We start from the raw sequence: 19038 nt of genomic DNA, 5'->3' as shown, positions 1-19038 counted from the left end.
AGGATCCGACCGCTTTCCCCCGACGATAACCAGAGCCAAATTTATTCCGGCAGTTCGACTTCGAGTGGCAAATAGCTCAATGTGAGTGAGGAGTCGTTATAGAGGTTGCTGGAAGCGTCCCATCTTCCAATACAGGATGGACCTTGTTTCAGCGCCCAGTGGGGAGGATTCCTCGTTGAAGGCACCGGTGGTTGAGGTGGAAGCCGTTGATATGGCCTCCGCAGTATCAAAGGCCGGCACCGCAACGGAGAATACAACCGCTGCGAGGGAAGAAGTGACTCAGTCTGAGTATGAGACAGATAGCGACGGCTCAGGCGATGAGTGGGAGACTCAGTCTCTGTACGAAGACGCTATCCAAGTCCTGCGCGACGATCAGCTCCGTGAGGGTGGTAAGCACTCTATATAATGTCTTCTATATGCGCGCACTGACCGGGTCCTCCCCTTGTTTTAGTACCGGATGCCTGTACTTTGGAAGAGGCCGTCGCCTATCGAAAACGACTCCATGAGGTTGGTAAGGCTGCATTTGTCGAAGAAACGCTGGGTCAGGACAAAGTGACTGCGAGGAAGCTGTGTACTGCGTTTGGCATCTTGCCCCCAGCCTTTCTAGACGGTGCGCCGGACGAGGCCTTCCATCCTCTCCTGGCTATCGCGATTTCGCGCGAGTTCTCCAGGCGCCCGAAGCTCCCACAATATAATACGATCGATGATGCGGTCAAGTTGCTCAAGGAAAGCAAGAATATCGTCGTCTTGACTGGCGCTGGTGTATGTTGATCAAGAGGGTTGGTATCCGTTTTTTGAAACGTGTGCTGATAGGATACTCTCAGATTTCTACTAGTCTCGGAATACCCGATTTCCGATCAAAGGACACTGGTCTCTATTCACAGTTGGCGCATCTAGGCCTGAGCGATCCCCAGGAGGTGTTTGACATTCACGTGTTCCGAGAGGATCCCAGTATCTTTTTCTCGATCGCAAAGGACATCCTACCCACCGAGAAGAAGTTCTCGCCCACCCACGCCTTTATCCGTGTCCTGCAGGATAAGGGGAAATTATTGACCAACTATACTCAGAATATCGATAACATCGAGGCGAATGCCGGTGTCCTCCCGGAAAACATTGTGCAATGCCACGGGTCGTTCGCCACGGCTACCTGTGTTAAATGTCAGTACAAGGTCAAGGGTGATGAGATATTCGATGAGATCAAGAAGGGAGCTATCCCTCAGTGTGACGCTTGCCGCAAGCGCATCGCGGAAGATTCGGGGATTAAGAGGAAGCGGAACAGCAACGGAGTCCACAAGAACCGCAAGGACAATGATGGGGACAGCACTGATGACGACTACGAGATCCCCACTCCTGGTGTCATGAAGGTTCGTGGAAATCCAGACACCGTGCAATTGTTCCCTACCATATACTAATTTCAACCCATCTTCAGCCCGACATTACATTCTTTGGAGAAGATCTTCCTGATGAGTTCGGTCGCCGGCTGCTGCACCATGACCGTGATCAGGTGGACCTCGTCATTGTCATTGGGACTTCATTAAAGGTAGCGCCTGTAGCGGAGGTTCCGGGCGTGCTGCCTCGAACAGTTCCTCAGATCTATATCTCACGTACCGTAAGTCACATTTTCCTTGCGCTCATGCGCCTCCGGGTTTTACTAACAAGATTTCAGCCTGTATCGCATACGGAGTTTGATATCGACCTTCTCGGCGATTGCGACGTGGTGGTGTCTGAGCTCTGTCGTCGAGCTGGATGGGAACTGAAGCATGAGATGATACCAGAAGACGAGAAGGTTGAAGTGCTTCCAGTGGAGGGTTACGAGTCACGACATGTGTTTAAGGTTGTCGGCGCATAGCGGCGGCGTTTGGTCCTAGTCATCTCTGGCTCTGTGGATTTCAAGGATGGCGTCAGTTTGGGTCTTTATTTGAACAGTTTTCTGTGGGTCATATTGCTGGGAGGCTCAGTATGTACGAGGGATGGTTAATTGGGTGCATAGCTGTATACCGCATGTAGTATGCTTGCTGCTTCGATGTATTTATGTTTTGTTTCACTGGCATCAGCCTGCCTCATAAACCGCTAATTTTATATCATTTACTTTTTCTTCGCTATATTATTATATACTCACTCCAGTATAATTACTACTATAAGTGGTACAGTCACAGTAGCTTTTCTAGGCTGGGTGGAAGATCTGTAGACCATCTTGGGTAGAAGATGGCGGGTTCCCGGCCAAACCCATCCAATCCACTGGATCAAAAAGAAAATTCATTTCCGCTCCTGTCAACGGCCAACTAAAGACAAGAACACCCAGCATATCAGAGCGAACCAGAAAGATTCCTCTGAAGGCAATTTCGCTCTGTACCACTATCTCTGAATCTTGATTTCGCCTTCAACTACGTGGCGAGCGTGAGTGCAACCGACAATGGAGTATCTCATTCGCTTCGCCCAGGCCCATGAGTCTTTTCGGCAACCAGAGATCCAGGCACTGGCTGACCTGGCGGGCGTGAAAGTCGAATTTATACACTATGATAAGAATGTATGTTCGAAATCTGATTCCCATGTCCCTCAGACCCGATAGTTATACCCATCGTACTTTGTGCGGTCTTTTGCCCCGCGTGAAGATATGAAAATCAATATCCTGTCCCCCGCACCAGTTACTATCCAGCGTCTATATTTTGTACATGCGGCTAACTACCACCACCAGTCCCCATTCTGCATAATAAGACTACCCGATGAAGCGGCAGCTCGTGCAGTGATTACCCGAAGCATTATAGCCAAGGATATCTTCGAGCTGTGGGGCCAAGGCACCAACTTCGAGGAAGTCTACGCCGACGTCCGCGGGCGGACGGAGGATCGCTGGGCGCAGTACAGGGACTCGTCGTTTCGGTTCACCATTGACAGCTTTGCAGGAAAGCGCAGCAGTGAGAAGAAGCGCGAGATCATCCAGTCGTTTTCTTTCCTCGGGTTCAAAGGCCCTATTCGCATGAAGAACCCGGATCAGGATTTCTGGGTCTTCGAGGATTTCGGATTGGATCTGAACTCGCCTGGAACGCCTCGTCCTGAGGGACAAGAGCCAAAGGTCATTTACTTTGGACGCTGGATTGCGAATAGTAGCCGGGATGTTGTCAATAAATATGATCTCAAGAAGAGACGCTATATCAGCACAACTTCTATGGACGCGGAATTGACGCTCATCACGGCTAACATGGCACATGCTGCGCCTGGAAAGCTCTTCTATGACCCGTTTGTTGGCACGGGGAGCTTCCTGGTGGCTATGTCGCATTTCGGGGCTGAAACGTTCGGATCTGATATCGATGGACGCAGTTTCCGAGGTAAGGAGATGATGGAGAGGGGTGGTACGATGGGAGTATTGTCGAACTTTCAGCAGTACAACATGGTTGGGAGATTCATGGATGTCTTTACTTCCGATTTAACCAATACGCCTTTGCGCTCAGCCCAATTCTTGGATGGCATCATCTGCGATCCGCCCTATGGTATCCGTGAGGGACTCAGGGTTCTTGGGAGACGTGAGGGTCTTAAGAACGAAGAGGTCATTATCGATGGTGTTCCGGCTCACTAGTATGTCTCCATACACACTTGCTCATTGATTCATGTTCTGCGGACTTGGATCTCAACTAACATACGTCCAGTCGACCCGGATATATTGCACCTAAGAAGCCCTACGGTTTCGAAGCCATGCTCAACGATATTCTCAACTTTGCCGTAAGGACTCTCGTTACGAATGGACGCCTAGCCATGTGGATGCCAACGGCAAATGATGAGGAGGTTGAATTGGCGGTTCCGATGCACCCGAATCTGGAGGTCGTGAACGTATCTGTCCAGCCATTCTACAGCTGTAAGTTCATATCACGAGTCATTCCAGACAATGTGTGAGACTATGCGCATGGCTAACATTTCGATCAGGGTCTCGTCGCCTCATCACGTATCGAAGATTACCAGAAGGACAAGTCTCAGATGTCTCACAGGGCCGGCAAAAAATGGATGCTCAGGGAGTGTACGCCGACCAACTAAATGAGTTTAGAAGAAAGGTATGCCCTGCACATCCACACACAAATACAGCTATACAATACTAACCTTTTAATCTTCTATCAGTATTTCATGAAGAACCCGCCCGATAGCTCGAAATCCGGAAGAGAAAGTTCTGCCTCATGACCAACGCTAGAATAGAAGACGAAAAATCAAACAAAAGCAATGACTCTTACGCCCAACCGCCAAGTTTACAAAACAACCATAATCTAAGATCTATAGTCTGACAAGCAGTATCAAAGCTTCCCTTTCCTAACCTCAGATCCCCCGAACTCCCCATCCAAATTCACACCCTCTTCCCTCCTCACCTGTTCAACTTCCCTCGCCAACTCCTCCCTCAACAACCTAGCCAGACTCTCTCCCTCCTCATCATCCAAATCCTCCCTCTGCCCACGTCCAAACATCACATAACTCAAATGAGCCTTTCCTTTGCCTTCCGCCGGCCGATCAGGCGGCCTCGGAATAACATGAAAGTGAACATGAGGGACCTGCTGCGCAGCTCTGACACCTATTCAATTCATAATCATTCATTAGCCATCAAATACCAAATCAAACAATTAACAAAAACGCCCAATGGCAAATATGGCAGCAAAGCATGCAGATATCCATATTCCACAACCTATAAGATCGACAAACTAAATCGCCATCCGTCAAGGTTACACAAGCATAGCATGCGCAGATAGTAGACAGAGACATAGATAGATAGGTAGATCGATAATAGTAAGTAGTATGTACGTAGCAACCGAAACTCACCATTATTCTGCACCACATTCCAATTCCACAACGAGTTAAAGTCCCCTTGCTCTTCCTCGCCGAAAAGCGTTCGCATCACGACCCGCGAGATGATGGGAAGCCATTGGCCGATCTGTATTTATCCCATCCGTCAGTCAGTCATTGGTAGTTACTACTAGTAGTAGTCATAGTAAATAACTAAGTGACATTGAGTGTCATGAAGTCTGACAATTGACAGACACACACACACACACACACACAACATAGCAACCCAAACCCAATTCCAATCAAGCACAGTCAATCACAATACTAGAATTGATTTAATCAGCAACGTACCTCCCTCCCCACATCCACCCGTACATCGCCCAACCTCTCACAATGCTCCCTCGTCGCAACCAGAACATGCCCCCTCGTCAAAGGCATGATATCCAAAAATGCAAGGACATGCCTAGTGGACAAGATGAGGTGAACATAGCCAGGGTCTGAATAACTCGGCCCGGTAATTGTTTCCGGGGAAGGAATGTCAGGACTAGTGGGCGCCGGCGCCACTAAATTTAGATGATCATCGTGGGTGGAATTCTTCGGGCGGAGGAATGTCGTTGGTGGGATGGGCGGGTATGTGTGAGCGATGGCGCAAAAGGGGCATGAGGATGATGATGATGATTGGTGATGATCTGAGGACATGGTTAAGGTGTTGCTGGGTAGGATGGATGGATGGATGGATGGATGGATGGACTGGGTCCCGTTTCCTAGGAGCGACGGGCGACTAGCTAAATATGCGCCCGTGCTTTAAAGCTAGGAGGCCGAGGGAATTTGACCGTCGCTGGGGGATATCTCTTCAGTAAAAATGCAAGATTTGGTTGCTGTGCAGAAAGATAAGGAGACATGGTTGAAGGGTGAGACGCCTACTCGTTTGTCGTGATCCTCGGTGCCTCGGTTCCTAGTCACTGGGAGTTGGGACACTTCCCGTACTAACCACAAATGCTTACATAGAAGGGCTTATAGGTGATCTGCAAGTAGCATCAAAGGGTGGTATACAAACTTCTCGGTAGTTGAAGGCTAAACTAACCACCCTCAACGCACATTACCGCAATCCTTGCCACTCTATCCGTGATATCTTCCCGCTAACTCAACATGAAAAGACACTAATACCAAAAACGAGCCCCTTTTCATCCTTCTCTCAACCTTGGGTCTATGCCCCGATGTGTATTGTCGTAGCTGTATGGCATTGGCTCATTCCGCACGTCTTGACCAAGATAATGCGGTATCAGATAGATCGTCACGGTCTTGCGGGAGCTGTGTAATATGTCCGAAGTGTACCCGACGCCGATGAACAAGAACTTTGGATCCAAAAATGAAAAGAAGCGAGTAAATTTCCGTCCTTGAAATGTCCGACGCCTGGAAGTCACACAGGGTAAGACGGGAGAAGGTTATGTAAGGTATCAAAGCAAGTGCGAAAACAACCCAGATACTACCAGAAATGAAGAGAATCGAAGAAAAAGCAGGAGACAAAACCAGATGTGCGCCAGACACCCCTGGAAGAAGCGAAGATGCAAACGTCCGCAACCGAAAACAACAAGATGCCGTTCATAAACATATGCAAGAGGTGCCTAATACCATCACGAATGAAATACCATCATATGGAATCAACAAACTCCTATCCTCGGTCGTGCTGTCTGACGCCGATATTAAGTCACCAGAGACCGCGGGTTATTTATTCATGGTCTTTAATATAAGAGTAGGGCTCCGATAGCGAGCTGTTGATATACAGGTGGTGGTATTTCTTCGCCCATTGCCGGGTAAGGATGGAGGCTAGTCACGTTAGCGCTTGGTAATCCAATGCCAATGGAGGGGACAACATACCCTTCAAGAACTTCTTGCTGGCGTACTTCTTGAAGAACGCCTCATGAGAGACAGGGCGATGGAGGTAATCAATCATCAAGCGGAAGACGGGGTCGATCTCTTCTTCGGTATATCCGGCATAATGAGCCAAGGTGGCATCCTGAGGTATCAATTAGCACGAGTTCAAAAGACATGCGGGAGAAGAAACATACCCAGACACCCCGGTCAAGGATGAGACGAGCCAGATACATGGCAGCAGCGGCCACGTGACTCTGACGGTAGCCCATGAATCTGTGATCCAGAAGGCTGATTTCCATGAGGTACTTGCCAAGAGTACGGGTCTGGATGTCATAGTTGTCTGCTTTCGAAATTCGACGGAGGAAGTTCATGGGGTTGGGGTAGCTCATGTTGTACTCGAGGGTAGCAAGAATGTGACGCTCAGCATCCAAGATCTCCCGATCTGTGAAAGTTCCGTCGGCGACATCGGTGAAGTTGGCAACGTGCGGCGAAAGGACTTCCTCGTATTTGGACGCGATGAACATAGCGGCGACACCAACCAATTGAAGACGGTCCAGAGCCACCACCTCAGCAGAGAGGAAGCGGTCAATGATGTTGACGGCCAGGAAAAGGGTCTCGGGGAGGAGGCGGAAACGGGTGTGGACCTCGATGAGCCAGTCGACAAGGATGCCGCGCATCTTCCACTCCAGGTCAGGTTGGTGATCGATGTATTCGGCGTTCGGCAAGGTCTCCAGCTCAAGGTCCTTCAGATACTCGAAGATTTCGACGACGTATTCGGCAACCATCAAAGGATCATCAAGATCTTCGGCGTCCAGGTCGTCGACATAATCATCGGCAGGCTTCTGCAAAACCTTGGGATCGACCGGAACATTGACATCTTCCTTCGCGTTGGCGAGCTTCTCGGTGACAGTCTTCTGTTCAGTGACCCTCTTTTCGACTTCGACCTTCTTGCGTGGGCGTGGTTCCTCCTCAGCTGCCTTGTCTTGGATTGCCTTTTCGCTGGATGTCCGCTTGGTGCCCGATCCACTTCCAGGGCGCTTTGTTTCTGTGGTCGGCTTCTTGGGGTTGTTGTCCTTAGGTCCCAGGGCAGCGCGTGACGAGTTGTTGCGAGTAAGTTTCTGGACTCCACCAGCCTGCAATGTCGCTTTTGACGTTAAGCCAACCTTCGTGGCAGCTGGCTTCTTGGCTTCCTTGGTCTCTCCATTCTCTGCTTTGGTAACATTGCTCACGTCACCAAGGGCGGCGCGTCTCCGGGTTCCGGTGGTGGTGGTTGTGGTCGCGGCCTTCTTCGTCTGGAGCGGCTTCTTGGCGGGGGGCGCTCCAGCGTCATTGACCGACAAGGCAGCGGCCTTGGCCCGCGTCAGACGCGTCGATGGGCCGTTCTCATCGTTCTCGTTCATCGTGCCTCTCGTACGCAGACTTCGAGCCTGTCAAAATGTCAGATTTGTACGCGTGCAAGATGGATCTCCAAGCCCATCGAGCTCGCGACCGAGGATTACACCACGCGTAGTGAGAGGTCAAGAAGACTTACAGGTGGCATGATGGATAGGGGAAGAAGGTAAAATGAATATAAGGAGGGGTAAGGAAGAGAATAAGAGTAGAGTGCAGGAGTATCGTTCTGCAGGTAGTTGGAAAGTCCAGTCAGCATTCCAGGAGAGATTACCCCAGTGGAGCTCAAATACCGGTTGCCGGAAGGTAGATTTGCACGTACCACGCGTGAATATGTGTCCAACCCCAATCAATTAGTCTGAATGCAAGGTTTCCCAAGTCGAACGGTTGAATAGTTGGAAGGAATTCGGCAGGAGTGGGCTCAAAATCGTGGCATATATGGCTTTGTTGATGCTATTGACAGGAGCTCGCAAGACCCGAGTCACGTAACTTTCCACGGCGTTGATGGCCCCAAAGTATTCTTTTATTGTGATATGGCAGGGTAGGAAGGTTATTTATAAGTAATGACGCGAGAATCTGGCCAGGAAACGGGGGTCTTTAATGGGTGGTGGTCGCCTCCCTGGAGTAGATGATGATGGAGAGGAGTAGGAAAAGGTGGTAAACTTGACAGGGCAAAGAGGATGTTTGGCCCTAGTCTTAGCGTGGAAACTGGCCAGGCTGGGAAGGATGCCCCACAGCACAATCCAGTTGAACCGCGTGGATTGCGGATTATTAACTGTTGTACAACGTCGTGTATATGCAAGCCTGGAGACAATAGTCACAGTCCCCAGGTATTATGGTATGTACGGTGAAGGCCAATTGAGGGATAGTAGTAGGTAGGAGGAAAGTGGAGGGAAAGGAAGAGTGTCAGACGGGAAGAGACGGCAACGAAGGGGGGGAGAGAAGGCGATTAAAAGAAGCAAGTCTATGGTTCTGTATGGATCGATCGCATGTATGTATCTGTATGCGTATGTATGACGGACGTGACTTCCCTGGCAGAAGGCTCTCTAAAAAGGGCTGTATTTGGTGGTGAAAAGGGTGCAGGCTGGGTGGTAATCATACAGTTACGGGGTTACGGAGTACTCCCTAAGGGAAACAAGGCGGATCCTCATCCATGGTCGATGCCTGAGTTGACCCAGGCAGGAAGACACCCTCGACTCTCGAAACGCCCGTCGCGAGCAAAAACGTGATGGAGCGCGGCCACGATCGCCAAAACAATGGCCGGTTGCGCGGCAACCGACCCGGAGCTTTTACGCTTTTTCGTCCCCTTCGGACGTGTTGCCGTGTCGCGCCGTCCCGTGACTTGAGCAACTGCGCCACACTTAGTCAGTCCGGGAGCGGCGGTGCCCTCCAAGTCATGTGCCAGGACGTCAAGCCACACCTCCAAATCCATGCCAGACATTTTTGCTCCGGAGAACGAGTAGAAGTGCGGCTATTGTCACCGGTGCCCCAACAACAATCCAATTGAGCACGGTGTTGCTAATAGTGGTGTCAGGGACGCTGGAATTTTGCATTGTCTCTTTCTCGTCTTTAATTCTAAGCATGTTTAAGCAGTAGCTTGCTTGGAATTCCTCACACCACTTAGGGTACCACATTGCGGTGTTGCTTTGACATCTCCGATCACGACCGATTGACATCGAAAGTCTTCCGACTTCCTACCTCCGCCACTCCCATCTCAATTCAATATGCTCCAGACTCGGTTGGCCCTGACGGGCCTTCGTCTTCCGTTCAGATCCTTGTCCTCGGTCGTTTCGTCCCGGGCATATTCGACTGTGATCCGCGAGCAAGAGAATCCGTCCACTGACGAGCCTGCAAGCTCGACGTTCGACCCCAGTATCGCTTTCGCCCCTCCGCCCACTCGTGATGACGCCGGTATCCTTCTACGTTCTTATACTCCGCGAACCCCCGGTATCAGACATTTGCGCAGACCGATCAATGACCACCTGTGGAAAGGACGCCCGGTGCAGAAGTTGACGTTCCCCAAACGAGGTCAAGCCAAGGGTGGTCGTAACAACTCTGGTAGAGTGACTGTCCGGCATCGTGGTGGTGGTCACAAGCGCCGTATACGAATGGTTGATTTTGCGCGTGCCGCTCCTGGTCCGCACGTGGTAGAACGCATCGAACATGACCCTGGTCGGAGTGCTCACATTGCTCTTGTCCGTAGCCAGGAGACCAAGAAACTGAGCTACATCCTGGCTGCGGAGGGTATGCGGGCTGGTGACGTTGTCCACAGTTACATGTCTGGTATCCCAGAGGAACTCTGGAAGAGCATGGGAGGAACTGTCGACCCTGGTGTTCTTGCTGCCAGAACCGCGTGGAGAGGAAACTGCTTGCCGCTGCACATGATGCCTGTCGGTACTCTGGTCTTTAACGTTGGTCTCCGCCCTGGTCAGGGAGGCCAGCTCTGCCGTAGTGCTGGTACTTTTGCGACAGTCATCGCCAAGGGTATCGATATCAAGGCGAAGCGTGATCATTCGGATGGACAAGAAGGAGAGGCCGGTGCCGTAGAGCAGAAGCCTCTTACACAACGCGAGAGGCAAAGAAAGGAGCGCATTTCTCAGCACGTTACTATCCGTCTTCAGAGTGGTGAAGTTCGTCTCATTCATAAGGACTGCTGCGCGACTGTTGGCGTCGCTAGCAACCCCAACCACCAGTACCGCCAGCTTGGTAAGGCTGGTCGCTCCCGTTGGCTGAACATTCGGCCTACTGTTCGTGGTCTCGCCATGAACGCCGCCGAGCATCCCCACGGTGGTGGTCGAGGCAAGTCGAAGGGTAACGTTGACCCGAAGAGTCCTTGGGGTATGCCGGTATGTATTCTCGCTTCGCAATTTTTCCCTTTAGCTTCCACACCTCGTCCGTGCTAATTTTTTCGTTTTACAGGCGAAATCCGGTTACAAGACTCGTCCCAAGTGGAAGATCAACAAGGCTGTGGTTCATGCCAGAGAGCGCAACCAAGGCAAGCGTCGTCGTGGATACCACTAAACGCCGTCGGGGACATGACATTCATCTTTATTCGTTGAACCTCTTTATAGCAATTTCACGGTTATATCAAATGTGATTTTATCACCGCTCGGGGTAAGAGCTGGGTAAAGCAGAGCATGGATCTTCGGAATCTCCCCGTCTGTCGAAGGTCCTTCTTGTCTGTACTTGGATTTAGATGGTGGGAAGTCACTTCCTGTTCACCTTGTTGTACTATACTTTATTTTGTCTTGGCTACCTTGGGGGATTCCAGCTGTCTATACTCCAGCTACTTTGCTTCTTATCCGGGTTTCCTTCATGTGTTGTTTATGCTCCGGCGTTTCTTCTGTATACTACATGGGTTAGAGTACAATCAATCCTATTACACAGTGAACATAATAATATTTCATATACCAACTCTTCTACATATGAAAGTCATGTATCTGGTGAAGTGCACAGCAACCGGTCCTGGCATGGCATAGGGCGGACGCGGAGCCTCACTGGGGTGAATCGAGCAGCGGGTCTAGAACTGGCTGAGAGCGAGAGAATCGAGCCGAAGCCAGTGGAGTCAGATCATCGCGCGCTCAACTAAAACACTAAGTCATTCAAGATCGCCTCTGCGTCCGTGGAAAACTGCAGTAAGCTTTGCCCTTTAGATGGTCGCAATCTATGCTTCGTTAGCATAATACCTGACTAAGAAATTAGGATCCTTGGTTCCGTTCGAGTCCTGTAGCGTCCTCAGCCTGACCGACATAAGCTCAACCGTGCACCTATCATGCTTTCTCTATAGCCTAGCGGCTCTTTTGTTTCTTTTTTCCTCCTTTCTATGCATACCGGTCTTCTTCGCCTATTCGATGCCTTCAACTGTTCATGATTGGGGTACAGCAGCTCTAGCTTGGAAAAGCTGTGCCCGCCTTGCAGGCCATCTCCGACACACATCAGCTCCCCACCCGCATCGTGCGCCCGGCCATGGCTGATAATGTCAGTCGTTACCCACGGCAGACTGAAGCTTCTCCATCCCAGCCACAGCTGAATACAGCAGATGAAGCTGAAGCGTCGATTGCCACGGAGCATCACGATTTAAGCAGCCATTATATCCCTCGCCCCAAGCGTATCGCATGCGTACTTTGCCGAAGAAGGAAGTTAAGATGCGATGGAAAGAGACCCAGTTGCGGGACATGCTCTCGGTTAGGTCATGAATGCATATTCGATGAAGTGCGCAAGAAAAGCGGTCCGAAGCGGGGTTACGTGAAGCAGCTAGAAGCACGACTGGGTATGTTCATTGTCTGTCAATATTTGACAATCTCGTTCTGATCGGAGGCATGTGGCCGCCGATCTCACCGTCTGCTCCGCTGACATCACGCTTGTTATGCAGCCCAAGTCGAAAACCTACTCAAGAATCAGGGAGCACAGGTACAGCAAAGCCAGGGCAATAGCCCCATTGCCTCAGTGACGAACAATTTGACTGGCGCGCTCGGTACCTCTCCCCAGGATGGTGTTCAGATGTCGTCTCCAGAGGGGAATACAAATCCTACTTTCCCCGCATTATGCCATGCAGGAGCAGCAAGCAGCAACGAAACAGAAGGTAGATTGATAAGCTTGGGTCTGGAGGAACCCCTCCCTACGCAGGAGGTTATTGATGAGCTGCAAGTTTTCCTCTACACACTCGAGATCTTCAACCAGCCTCTAATACCATGCAGGACCACGATATACTTCAAAAAGATACATCCTCGACTTCCCATGTTACACCGTCCAAGGTATATGGCTGCTTCAAGCCTTGCGCCTGCCTCACGGCCTCCTATATGCTTACAGTACATGATCTGGTGTCATGCGGCGTCTGTCACCGACAAGTACTCCAGTCTTCACAGTATTTTCTACCAGCGGGCTCGTAAGTACGCCGAATTGGACGAGTTGGAAGGACTTGGTGAGCGTGTGTTGTCGACCGCACATTGTCAGACTTGGGTGCTCATCGGCACATACGAGTTCAAAATGATGTTTCTCCCTCGAGCGTGGCTGAGTGTTGGGAAAGCTGCCAGACTGGTGACTATGCTAGGTCTATATAGTATGGACGAAGATGGTCTCAACGTCAAACAGACCTTGCCACCTCCCAAGGACTGGTCTGAAAAAGAAGAGCGAAGGAGAGTATTTTGGATGGCTTTCTGTCTTGACAGATACGCAAGTGTCGGTACGGGATGGCCTGTCTCTTTTGATGAAAGAGATGTCAGTTGCTCCAACTTCTGCTCTATTTTTAGGGAGCAGTCTTGTCTGACTGAGCTCGATAGATTTTCACGAACCTTCCTGCGTCTGAGAAATCATTCGTCGATAACGAACCGCAACAAACTGGTCGTCTTGAAGACACACTGATTACGGGGAATATTTCCACAATATCAACATTTGCAGGTGTCGTGATACTAGCTTGCATGTTCGGAAAAAATGTAGCACATCTGCATCGACCTGATCCCCAAGATAATGAACATGATCTCAAAGGACTGTACTGGCAGCGGCACCGTGCCTTTGATAATCTTCTTCTCCACTTTGCCCTCTCCATGCCAAGTCATCTGCGACTGACAGTCTTGACGACCGATCCGAACATCATATTCTGCAACATGGCTATCCATACAGCAACGATTTGTTTACATCAAGGGGCAATATTCAAAGCTGAAAAGAATAAAATGCCGGAGCAGATCGCTACCGAGAGCAAACGACGGTGTATACTAGCTGCCGATCAAATTTCCAACATAATGAAGATGATCAGCCACCTAGATCTGAGTGTTGTCAGTCACAGTATAATGTCCAACTCACTGCAACATGCTAATGGAAAGCAGATGGATCCATTTATGGCTTTTTGTATCTACGTGGCCGCGCGGGTCTTCATCCAATACTTGAAATTCCGCCCCAATGACTCCGCCGCACGGTCATCTCTACACTTTGCCTTTTCTGCCCTCGATGCCCTGAAAGAAAAGAATCCGCTAGCGGAATCGTTCATCATCCAACTTGAATTTGACATCGGTGGAACCGCCTTTGGAGATGTTCGAGTTCCGAACAGGATGTGTCTAGCGTCACATATACCACAACCTATGGTGAGTATGTCAGATATGTCAGTGAAGACGAACTGCTGACCATCGCCCACTTTAGGCTTGCTCAAGCAGTAGTTCGTCTCCACAGAATGCAAACCAACCGAATGCTCAGGCCGACAATCCATCCCCAAATCACACTCAACGCACTTCTGGGCCCACGCCCACTGCACTTGCAGGTCAACAAACCGCCGGTAACACGCCATCAGGCAGACCAGACACAACGATATTCAACGACTTCAAAACATCTAATCACGCAGCACCGACCAGAAATGGCGATTCACTGGCGGACCTGAATACACACATGTCTTCTACATCCAATGACAATACCAACAAGAACCAGCCAACCAACTCTATGCCTTCACAACTAGCTTCCACTCTAAACAACCTCGCCTACTTGGGATCAACGACATACCCTTCATCCGCACAAGTCCCTGTTCAGCCAGATATATTCTCCCCTAATATCCTCACTCAGCTCCAATATGAAGCCAACACTTCCTTTGCCAATCAAGCAACTCAGCTCGATCCCACGGGATCCGAAAATCCCCTCACTACCGACCCTACTTGGAGTACCTCGGAGATTCCTATACCTAACCTCGACAATGGAAACTTGGTTAATAATATACCTAACGGTCCCGAATCACTCAGCGACGCTCAATGGGGGCAGTTACTCGCCTCGGGAGGCTGGGAGTCGTGGCCAGGGTTTAACTTTACGCCTTGAGCTTTAGCTTGAGTATGGTTGCAGGCAATTCTTCACGGCAAGGGGCTTAATGATTCGATCTATGATATATAGATGATTGACGATTGGTGTTGAGCATGCTATGATGTACTTTTTACCTCGAGACATATATCAAGTGTAGCGCGTTTACATCTCCAGGACAGTACTTGCGAACCGAACCAAACATATCATAACATCACAGCAACGGACTCTATGCACGACATGCAATACAATGCTTAATATCTACCGTAGACATCATAAGCCGAAAGAAACATCCGACGCACCAAACGCCACAACACACAAATACAAAAATAGACAACAGAAGAGGCGAAAATGGCTCCTCATCAACTACAAATTCCCACCCGCAGCCCCTACAATCCTCAATCCACCCGGTCCCGACCCATCCGCAGTAGTAGAATACGCAAGCCAATATCTCGAAGGATGCCACGCGACAGCCGGAATCCCTGAGTTGGCATTTCCTCCCGTAGGAACCGTATGAACACTCTCGCCTGTTTCCGCATGGAAGATCTCCAACCCATTACCGCCACAGCCCACTTCATCACAAGCACCGCAGATAAATCTACCGTCGAAGCTCCAGCTCACGCCGCGCACAGCTCCACCGTTATTGCTCGAGACAGTGCGCTTGCAGATCCAGTCTGTTGTGTCCCATAGAGAGATGAGGGCGTCGCTGCCTCCGACGGCGAGGTAACGGCCTGTGGGTGCGAGGGAGATGGAAAGACAGGCGGATGTGTGGGCGTGGAGGGTGTGGAGAACGTCGAAGGATGGGTAAGAGATGATTTTGACGGTGCCTTCGCCGGTTGTGGCGAAGAGGTGGAGGTCGGGGGAGGAAGGAGTGGAGATGTGATGTGAGAAAGTTGTTGCATTTGTTTGTATGGGCTGGGGGTGTGGTTCTAGGGCTGTGTAGGTTGATGGTGTGAACGTGGGCTTTTGTTGTTGTTGCGTTGCTGCAACATTGGGTGGTCCGTCTGGGTGGATGGTTGGAGCGGACGGGGTTTCGACGGAGATTGGTATGAGGGTGTCATCCTACAGATGTGAGGCGTGTGGTCAATTGATAAGTTCCTGGTACTGAGCGCGTCGGCCTTGTGCTCGGGTGTGTTTGCTCACCTTCCTGCCAACAACCATTACCCTTCCATCAGCAGACCAGGACAGAGTGAATGCCTCGCCTCCGACGTCTAGACGACTAACGCAGGTCTTTGACCGAACATCCCAAATGCGGACGGTTCCATCCGTAGAGCAGCTGGCCAGTTCGGAGTCACGAACGGGGTTGAACACGACTTTCTCAATTCCAGCAGTATGGCCGCGCAGTTCGGTGGAGTATTTCACTTGCGAGCGCTCAGGATTCCAGATTCGAAGGGTACGGTCTGCGGATCCGGTGGCAATAAGTTGGCCGGTAGGGTTCCATGCTATTGTGCGAATTCTAGATTGCTCGTTGTCCTCCATCATCAGTATGCATTCTGCTTCTCTGCCATGAGAGTAATTTGTCGGATGGGCATATACGTATGAGAACCAGGCCCACGAGCAGCGGGATCATGGTAGTTTTGTGTTTTCAAGCCACCAAATGCGAGACCAAACCGGTCTTTCGGGAGCAGGTTTCGTCGAGGAGGCGCCATTGTCAAGGTAGTACTTGTGTAATTGTTGCTGCTGCTGGCGGGTTCGCGATTGCGGCGGCAGCAGCCTAAATTGATGCCCCGCGGGGCTGTAAATGGCGGAGTAGGGAATGACTTCTTGCAAGAAAAAGCAAAATAAGGGTTCTCAGTAAAGAAATTAATTTCCAGGAACAATTGCGAAACAGCGTTGCCAAATTGCAGGGAGTTTCGAAAGAGCTCTTGCGCGCGGTGTTCGTTCGATGCCCGCAGAGACCGTGAGGCGCGTTCGGTGATTGGCTGGAGCTCGGCGATAGAAGATCAGAATCGAGATGACATAATGCTAGCACTCGCCAGTTGGCTATGCGTCTAACATCAACCCTGCAGTTTTGGTAATTGAGAATATTGTCGGTCTTTAAACTTCGTGGCGACTCCCTTCCTTCAATCACAGTTCGGTGATTTGTCCGATTCATACGATAACAGTATCTTTTGGTAGGATTAACTCCGAACTTGCAAGCAGTATATGGTCAGGTGACCTACCGGAACATTCCAAGCAGCAATATCCTGCATGTCAGCCAGTAGTATACAACGTAACTATACAGGAGCTTCTTGAATCTGTGTGCTTGACTCCATCAGATAAATCTTATTGATGCGTCAAGCCTTCTATTAACCCTCCTGTGTGAATCGAGCAGCTATTATATAAGGCTGGAAAATTCTCTCCAACCTCAACCACAAATTTCATCCAACGGTATCTGAAACTTTGAGCTAGACTTCGACGATCTATTCGACGAATCGTCAGGCTTTGTTATATCCTTCTTTAAATTATGCTCGACTTCGAAGACGACGCGTCGAAGCGCGAAAAATGTTTCACCACCATAGGCCAACTGCCTGCTTTCATTGATCCCAAGCAGCCACCCACGAAACGGTCCCCTTTCTCGGCCATCCTAGGCCATCCGTTCGTTCACACGGTAAGACATTCTTTAGCCTCTATATACTTCCCATGTCCTTATGTCATTGGTTTGTGCTGTAGCAGTTGTTCGTCATATGCAAGTTGGAACAAAACCAAGGAAATACTAATCAGTCAATGTACAGGTCGAGGTCATTCTGCCAAAAGACATTTTCTCGCGTGTGCAACCCCAGCTGCAAAGGTTGCGGTATGCTAGAGTGTTCATGTCGCTATCTTCTTTACTCGAGGGTGAATTTTTTAATACATATATAAAGACTGGTAATTATTGTGTTTTCGTTTCTCACCTTTCGTCGCCTCCTGGCTGAGGCGCCGAGGCCGATATAGTAGCTGACACATGATACAGGGAATATCCTCATGATCTCAGAGGGACGCTCAGGCTCAGACAGCGTCTTCACATTGAAAGATGGTCTGTGATCCCCAGTTATATCCTTAGTAGCCATCTCAGCTAACGATTTCCTAGGCATCTTGAAACTGGAGCTGAGCAAGGAAATCTTCGAAAGAACAGGGCTTACAGGGAAGCCAGTTCGTAGCGGGGGCAGAAAACATGCGAAAGAGAGATTCGGTATGTACTCTTAATAACAAATTCTTCAATATGATGAGACATACTAACACGCCCCAACACAAGTCGTGGAAATCAACCTTCGACTTCCCTCCATGCTTCACGGAAAGAAGGGCTTCGAGAGAATTGTATGGGCGTTTAAGAACGTCTTGACACAATCAGTAGCTTGGCTATTTTTCGATCTTACAACCAGCTCAGGCGGCGTTTCCGAAGGTACTCTCCCTCATCAGGCGCCCTTCTGGGAAATTGTTCCAAAGGATCATACACTAAAACACAAGCAGATGACCTCTCTCTAAAGGGCAACCAGCCCCAAATTATCGATTGCCAGCCTGTTATCACTGAGCACTCGAATATTCTGTCACCCCCTCTTCCCGGACCGGACATCACAGACGAGTCCCGCGAATCAGCAGAACTAGAAGACCACTGCAACGAACTCTCCGAGTGGCTTGCAATGGTGTCTCTCGAATCGCCTCGCGTATCTGTCAATGACGATGTGGATCCCTACCTAAGTCGCTACAGTGTACCCGATTCGTATAATGCAAAGTCCACCAATCTCGTCAGCTTGAAGTGGCGTGGATTTGTCCCGTCTCGTTGGATAGTGGAATTATTGGTTGCGTTATTGTATGTTCCACATGTTTTGCTATGACACATATCTGATGTTAAATTGTTTGCTAACTTGGCTTCTTCGTGCGATTGTAGGAAGGAAACTGCACCCAAGTCCATTGCCCCGTACGCTTGGTTTGCGCTTTCTGCGAGTGCGCTGGGAAGAGAAGCCGTGGAAGCTCGCGATGGGTACACAGTTATGGTGCTTCCAACACACGCGCCAAAGCAAGCAATGTGGGGAGGGCAGGCAGATAGTTCGTCTAAGGGTGGTGGTCGGCACTTCATATGTTGGGAGTACGTCGGCGCTTCGATGCTTTGAACTGTGATATATAGTATGCCGCTGTCGAGTGGGCTCAGGAGTTACAAATCTTCCATATACCCCAAATCTAAAAAGCACTTACTAATGATCTTTGGGATCTATCACATTACGTGCGGACTTAAACGATCCAAATAGTATCTATTCTTCTAGCTTATGAAATTATCTTGCATGTCCATTG

General features: G+C 49.9%; 9 protein-coding genes across 9 annotated transcripts; 6 read left to right on the top strand and 3 right to left on the bottom strand.

Annotated features, from left to right (window-relative positions):
- Positions 1-136: 136 nt before the first annotated feature.
- ASPBRDRAFT_27768 (putative histone deacetylase SIR2) lies at positions 137-1849 on the top strand (the record flags this gene model as incomplete). The annotated part of the gene is made up of 5 exons (XM_067622430.1): positions 137-389; positions 452-762; positions 825-1364; positions 1430-1609; positions 1667-1849. 5 exons carry the CDS (start codon positions 137-139, stop codon positions 1847-1849), a joined length of 1467 nt encoding a protein of 488 aa, XP_067482018.1.
- A 428-nt stretch (positions 1850-2277) lies between these two features.
- Positions 2278-4628, top strand: ASPBRDRAFT_39972 (tRNA (guanine-N2-)-methyltransferase). Its single transcript, XM_067624250.1, has 5 exons — positions 2278-2527; positions 2696-3570; positions 3642-3847; positions 3916-4040; positions 4105-4628. Exons 1-5 carry the CDS (start codon positions 2414-2416, stop codon positions 4162-4164), a joined length of 1380 nt encoding a protein of 459 aa, XP_067482017.1. The 5' UTR covers positions 2278-2413; the 3' UTR covers positions 4165-4628.
- Positions 3961-5632, bottom strand: ASPBRDRAFT_39970 (HIT family protein). The gene is made up of 4 exons (XM_067624249.1): positions 5107-5632; positions 4792-4903; positions 4105-4546; positions 3961-4040 (listed from the first exon to the last, which is right to left on the bottom strand). Exons 1-3 carry the CDS (start codon positions 5452-5454, stop codon positions 4275-4277), a joined length of 732 nt encoding a protein of 243 aa, XP_067482016.1. The 5' UTR covers positions 5455-5632; the 3' UTR covers positions 3961-4040; positions 4105-4274.
- Positions 5633-6484: 852 nt separating this feature from the next.
- Positions 6485-8030, bottom strand: ASPBRDRAFT_120628 (B-type cyclin nimE; the record flags this gene model as incomplete). The annotated part of the gene is made up of 3 exons (XM_067617365.1): positions 6485-6582; positions 6634-6772; positions 6825-8030. 3 exons carry the CDS (start codon positions 8028-8030, stop codon positions 6485-6487), a joined length of 1443 nt encoding a protein of 480 aa, XP_067482015.1.
- Positions 8031-9635: 1605 nt separating this feature from the next.
- ASPBRDRAFT_461764 (mitochondrial 54S ribosomal protein uL2m) lies at positions 9636-11128 on the top strand. Its single transcript, XM_067625575.1, has 2 exons — positions 9636-10865; positions 10939-11128. Exons 1-2 carry the CDS (start codon positions 9744-9746, stop codon positions 11038-11040), a joined length of 1224 nt encoding a protein of 407 aa, XP_067482014.1. The 5' UTR covers positions 9636-9743; the 3' UTR covers positions 11041-11128.
- ASPBRDRAFT_461799 (uncharacterized protein) lies at positions 11070-11830 on the top strand. The gene is made up of 2 exons (XM_067625577.1): positions 11070-11654; positions 11722-11830. Exon 1 carries the CDS (start codon positions 11216-11218, stop codon positions 11606-11608), a length of 393 nt encoding a protein of 130 aa, XP_067482013.1. The 5' UTR covers positions 11070-11215; the 3' UTR covers positions 11609-11654; positions 11722-11830.
- Positions 11831-14926, top strand: ASPBRDRAFT_461781 (putative C6 transcription factor Prf). The gene is made up of 6 exons (XM_067625576.1): positions 11831-12289; positions 12392-12662; positions 12717-13236; positions 13299-13790; positions 13842-14096; positions 14152-14926. The coding sequence occupies exons 1-6, from the start codon at positions 11986-11988 to the stop codon at positions 14809-14811; spliced, it is 2502 nt and encodes an 833-aa protein (XP_067482012.1). The 5' UTR covers positions 11831-11985; the 3' UTR covers positions 14812-14926.
- ASPBRDRAFT_668441 (WD repeat-containing protein) lies at positions 14926-16439 on the bottom strand (the record flags this gene model as incomplete). Its single annotated transcript, XM_067628797.1, has 3 exons — positions 14926-15852; positions 15934-16291; positions 16327-16439. The coding sequence occupies 3 exons, from the start codon at positions 16437-16439 to the stop codon at positions 15157-15159; spliced, it is 1167 nt and encodes a 388-aa protein (XP_067482011.1). The 3' UTR covers positions 14926-15156.
- Positions 16440-16843: 404 nt separating this feature from the next.
- ASPBRDRAFT_172067 (ribonuclease P protein subunit p40) lies at positions 16844-18989 on the top strand. The gene is made up of 7 exons (XM_067619723.1): positions 16844-17380; positions 17505-17637; positions 17723-17785; positions 17840-17941; positions 18005-18151; positions 18220-18559; positions 18638-18989. Exons 1-7 carry the CDS (start codon positions 17237-17239, stop codon positions 18858-18860), a joined length of 1152 nt encoding a protein of 383 aa, XP_067482010.1. The 5' UTR covers positions 16844-17236; the 3' UTR covers positions 18861-18989.
- The last annotated feature ends 49 nt before the right edge of the window (positions 18990-19038 follow it).

This window comes from Aspergillus brasiliensis, assembly GCF_001889945.1.
Source record: "Aspergillus brasiliensis CBS 101740 unplaced genomic scaffold ASPBRscaffold_3, whole genome shotgun sequence".
Lineage (NCBI taxonomy): Eukaryota > Fungi > Ascomycota > Eurotiomycetes > Eurotiales > Aspergillaceae > Aspergillus > Aspergillus brasiliensis.
Note: the sequence above shows the minus strand (reverse complement) of the source record. Positions and strands in the feature narration are given on the sequence as shown.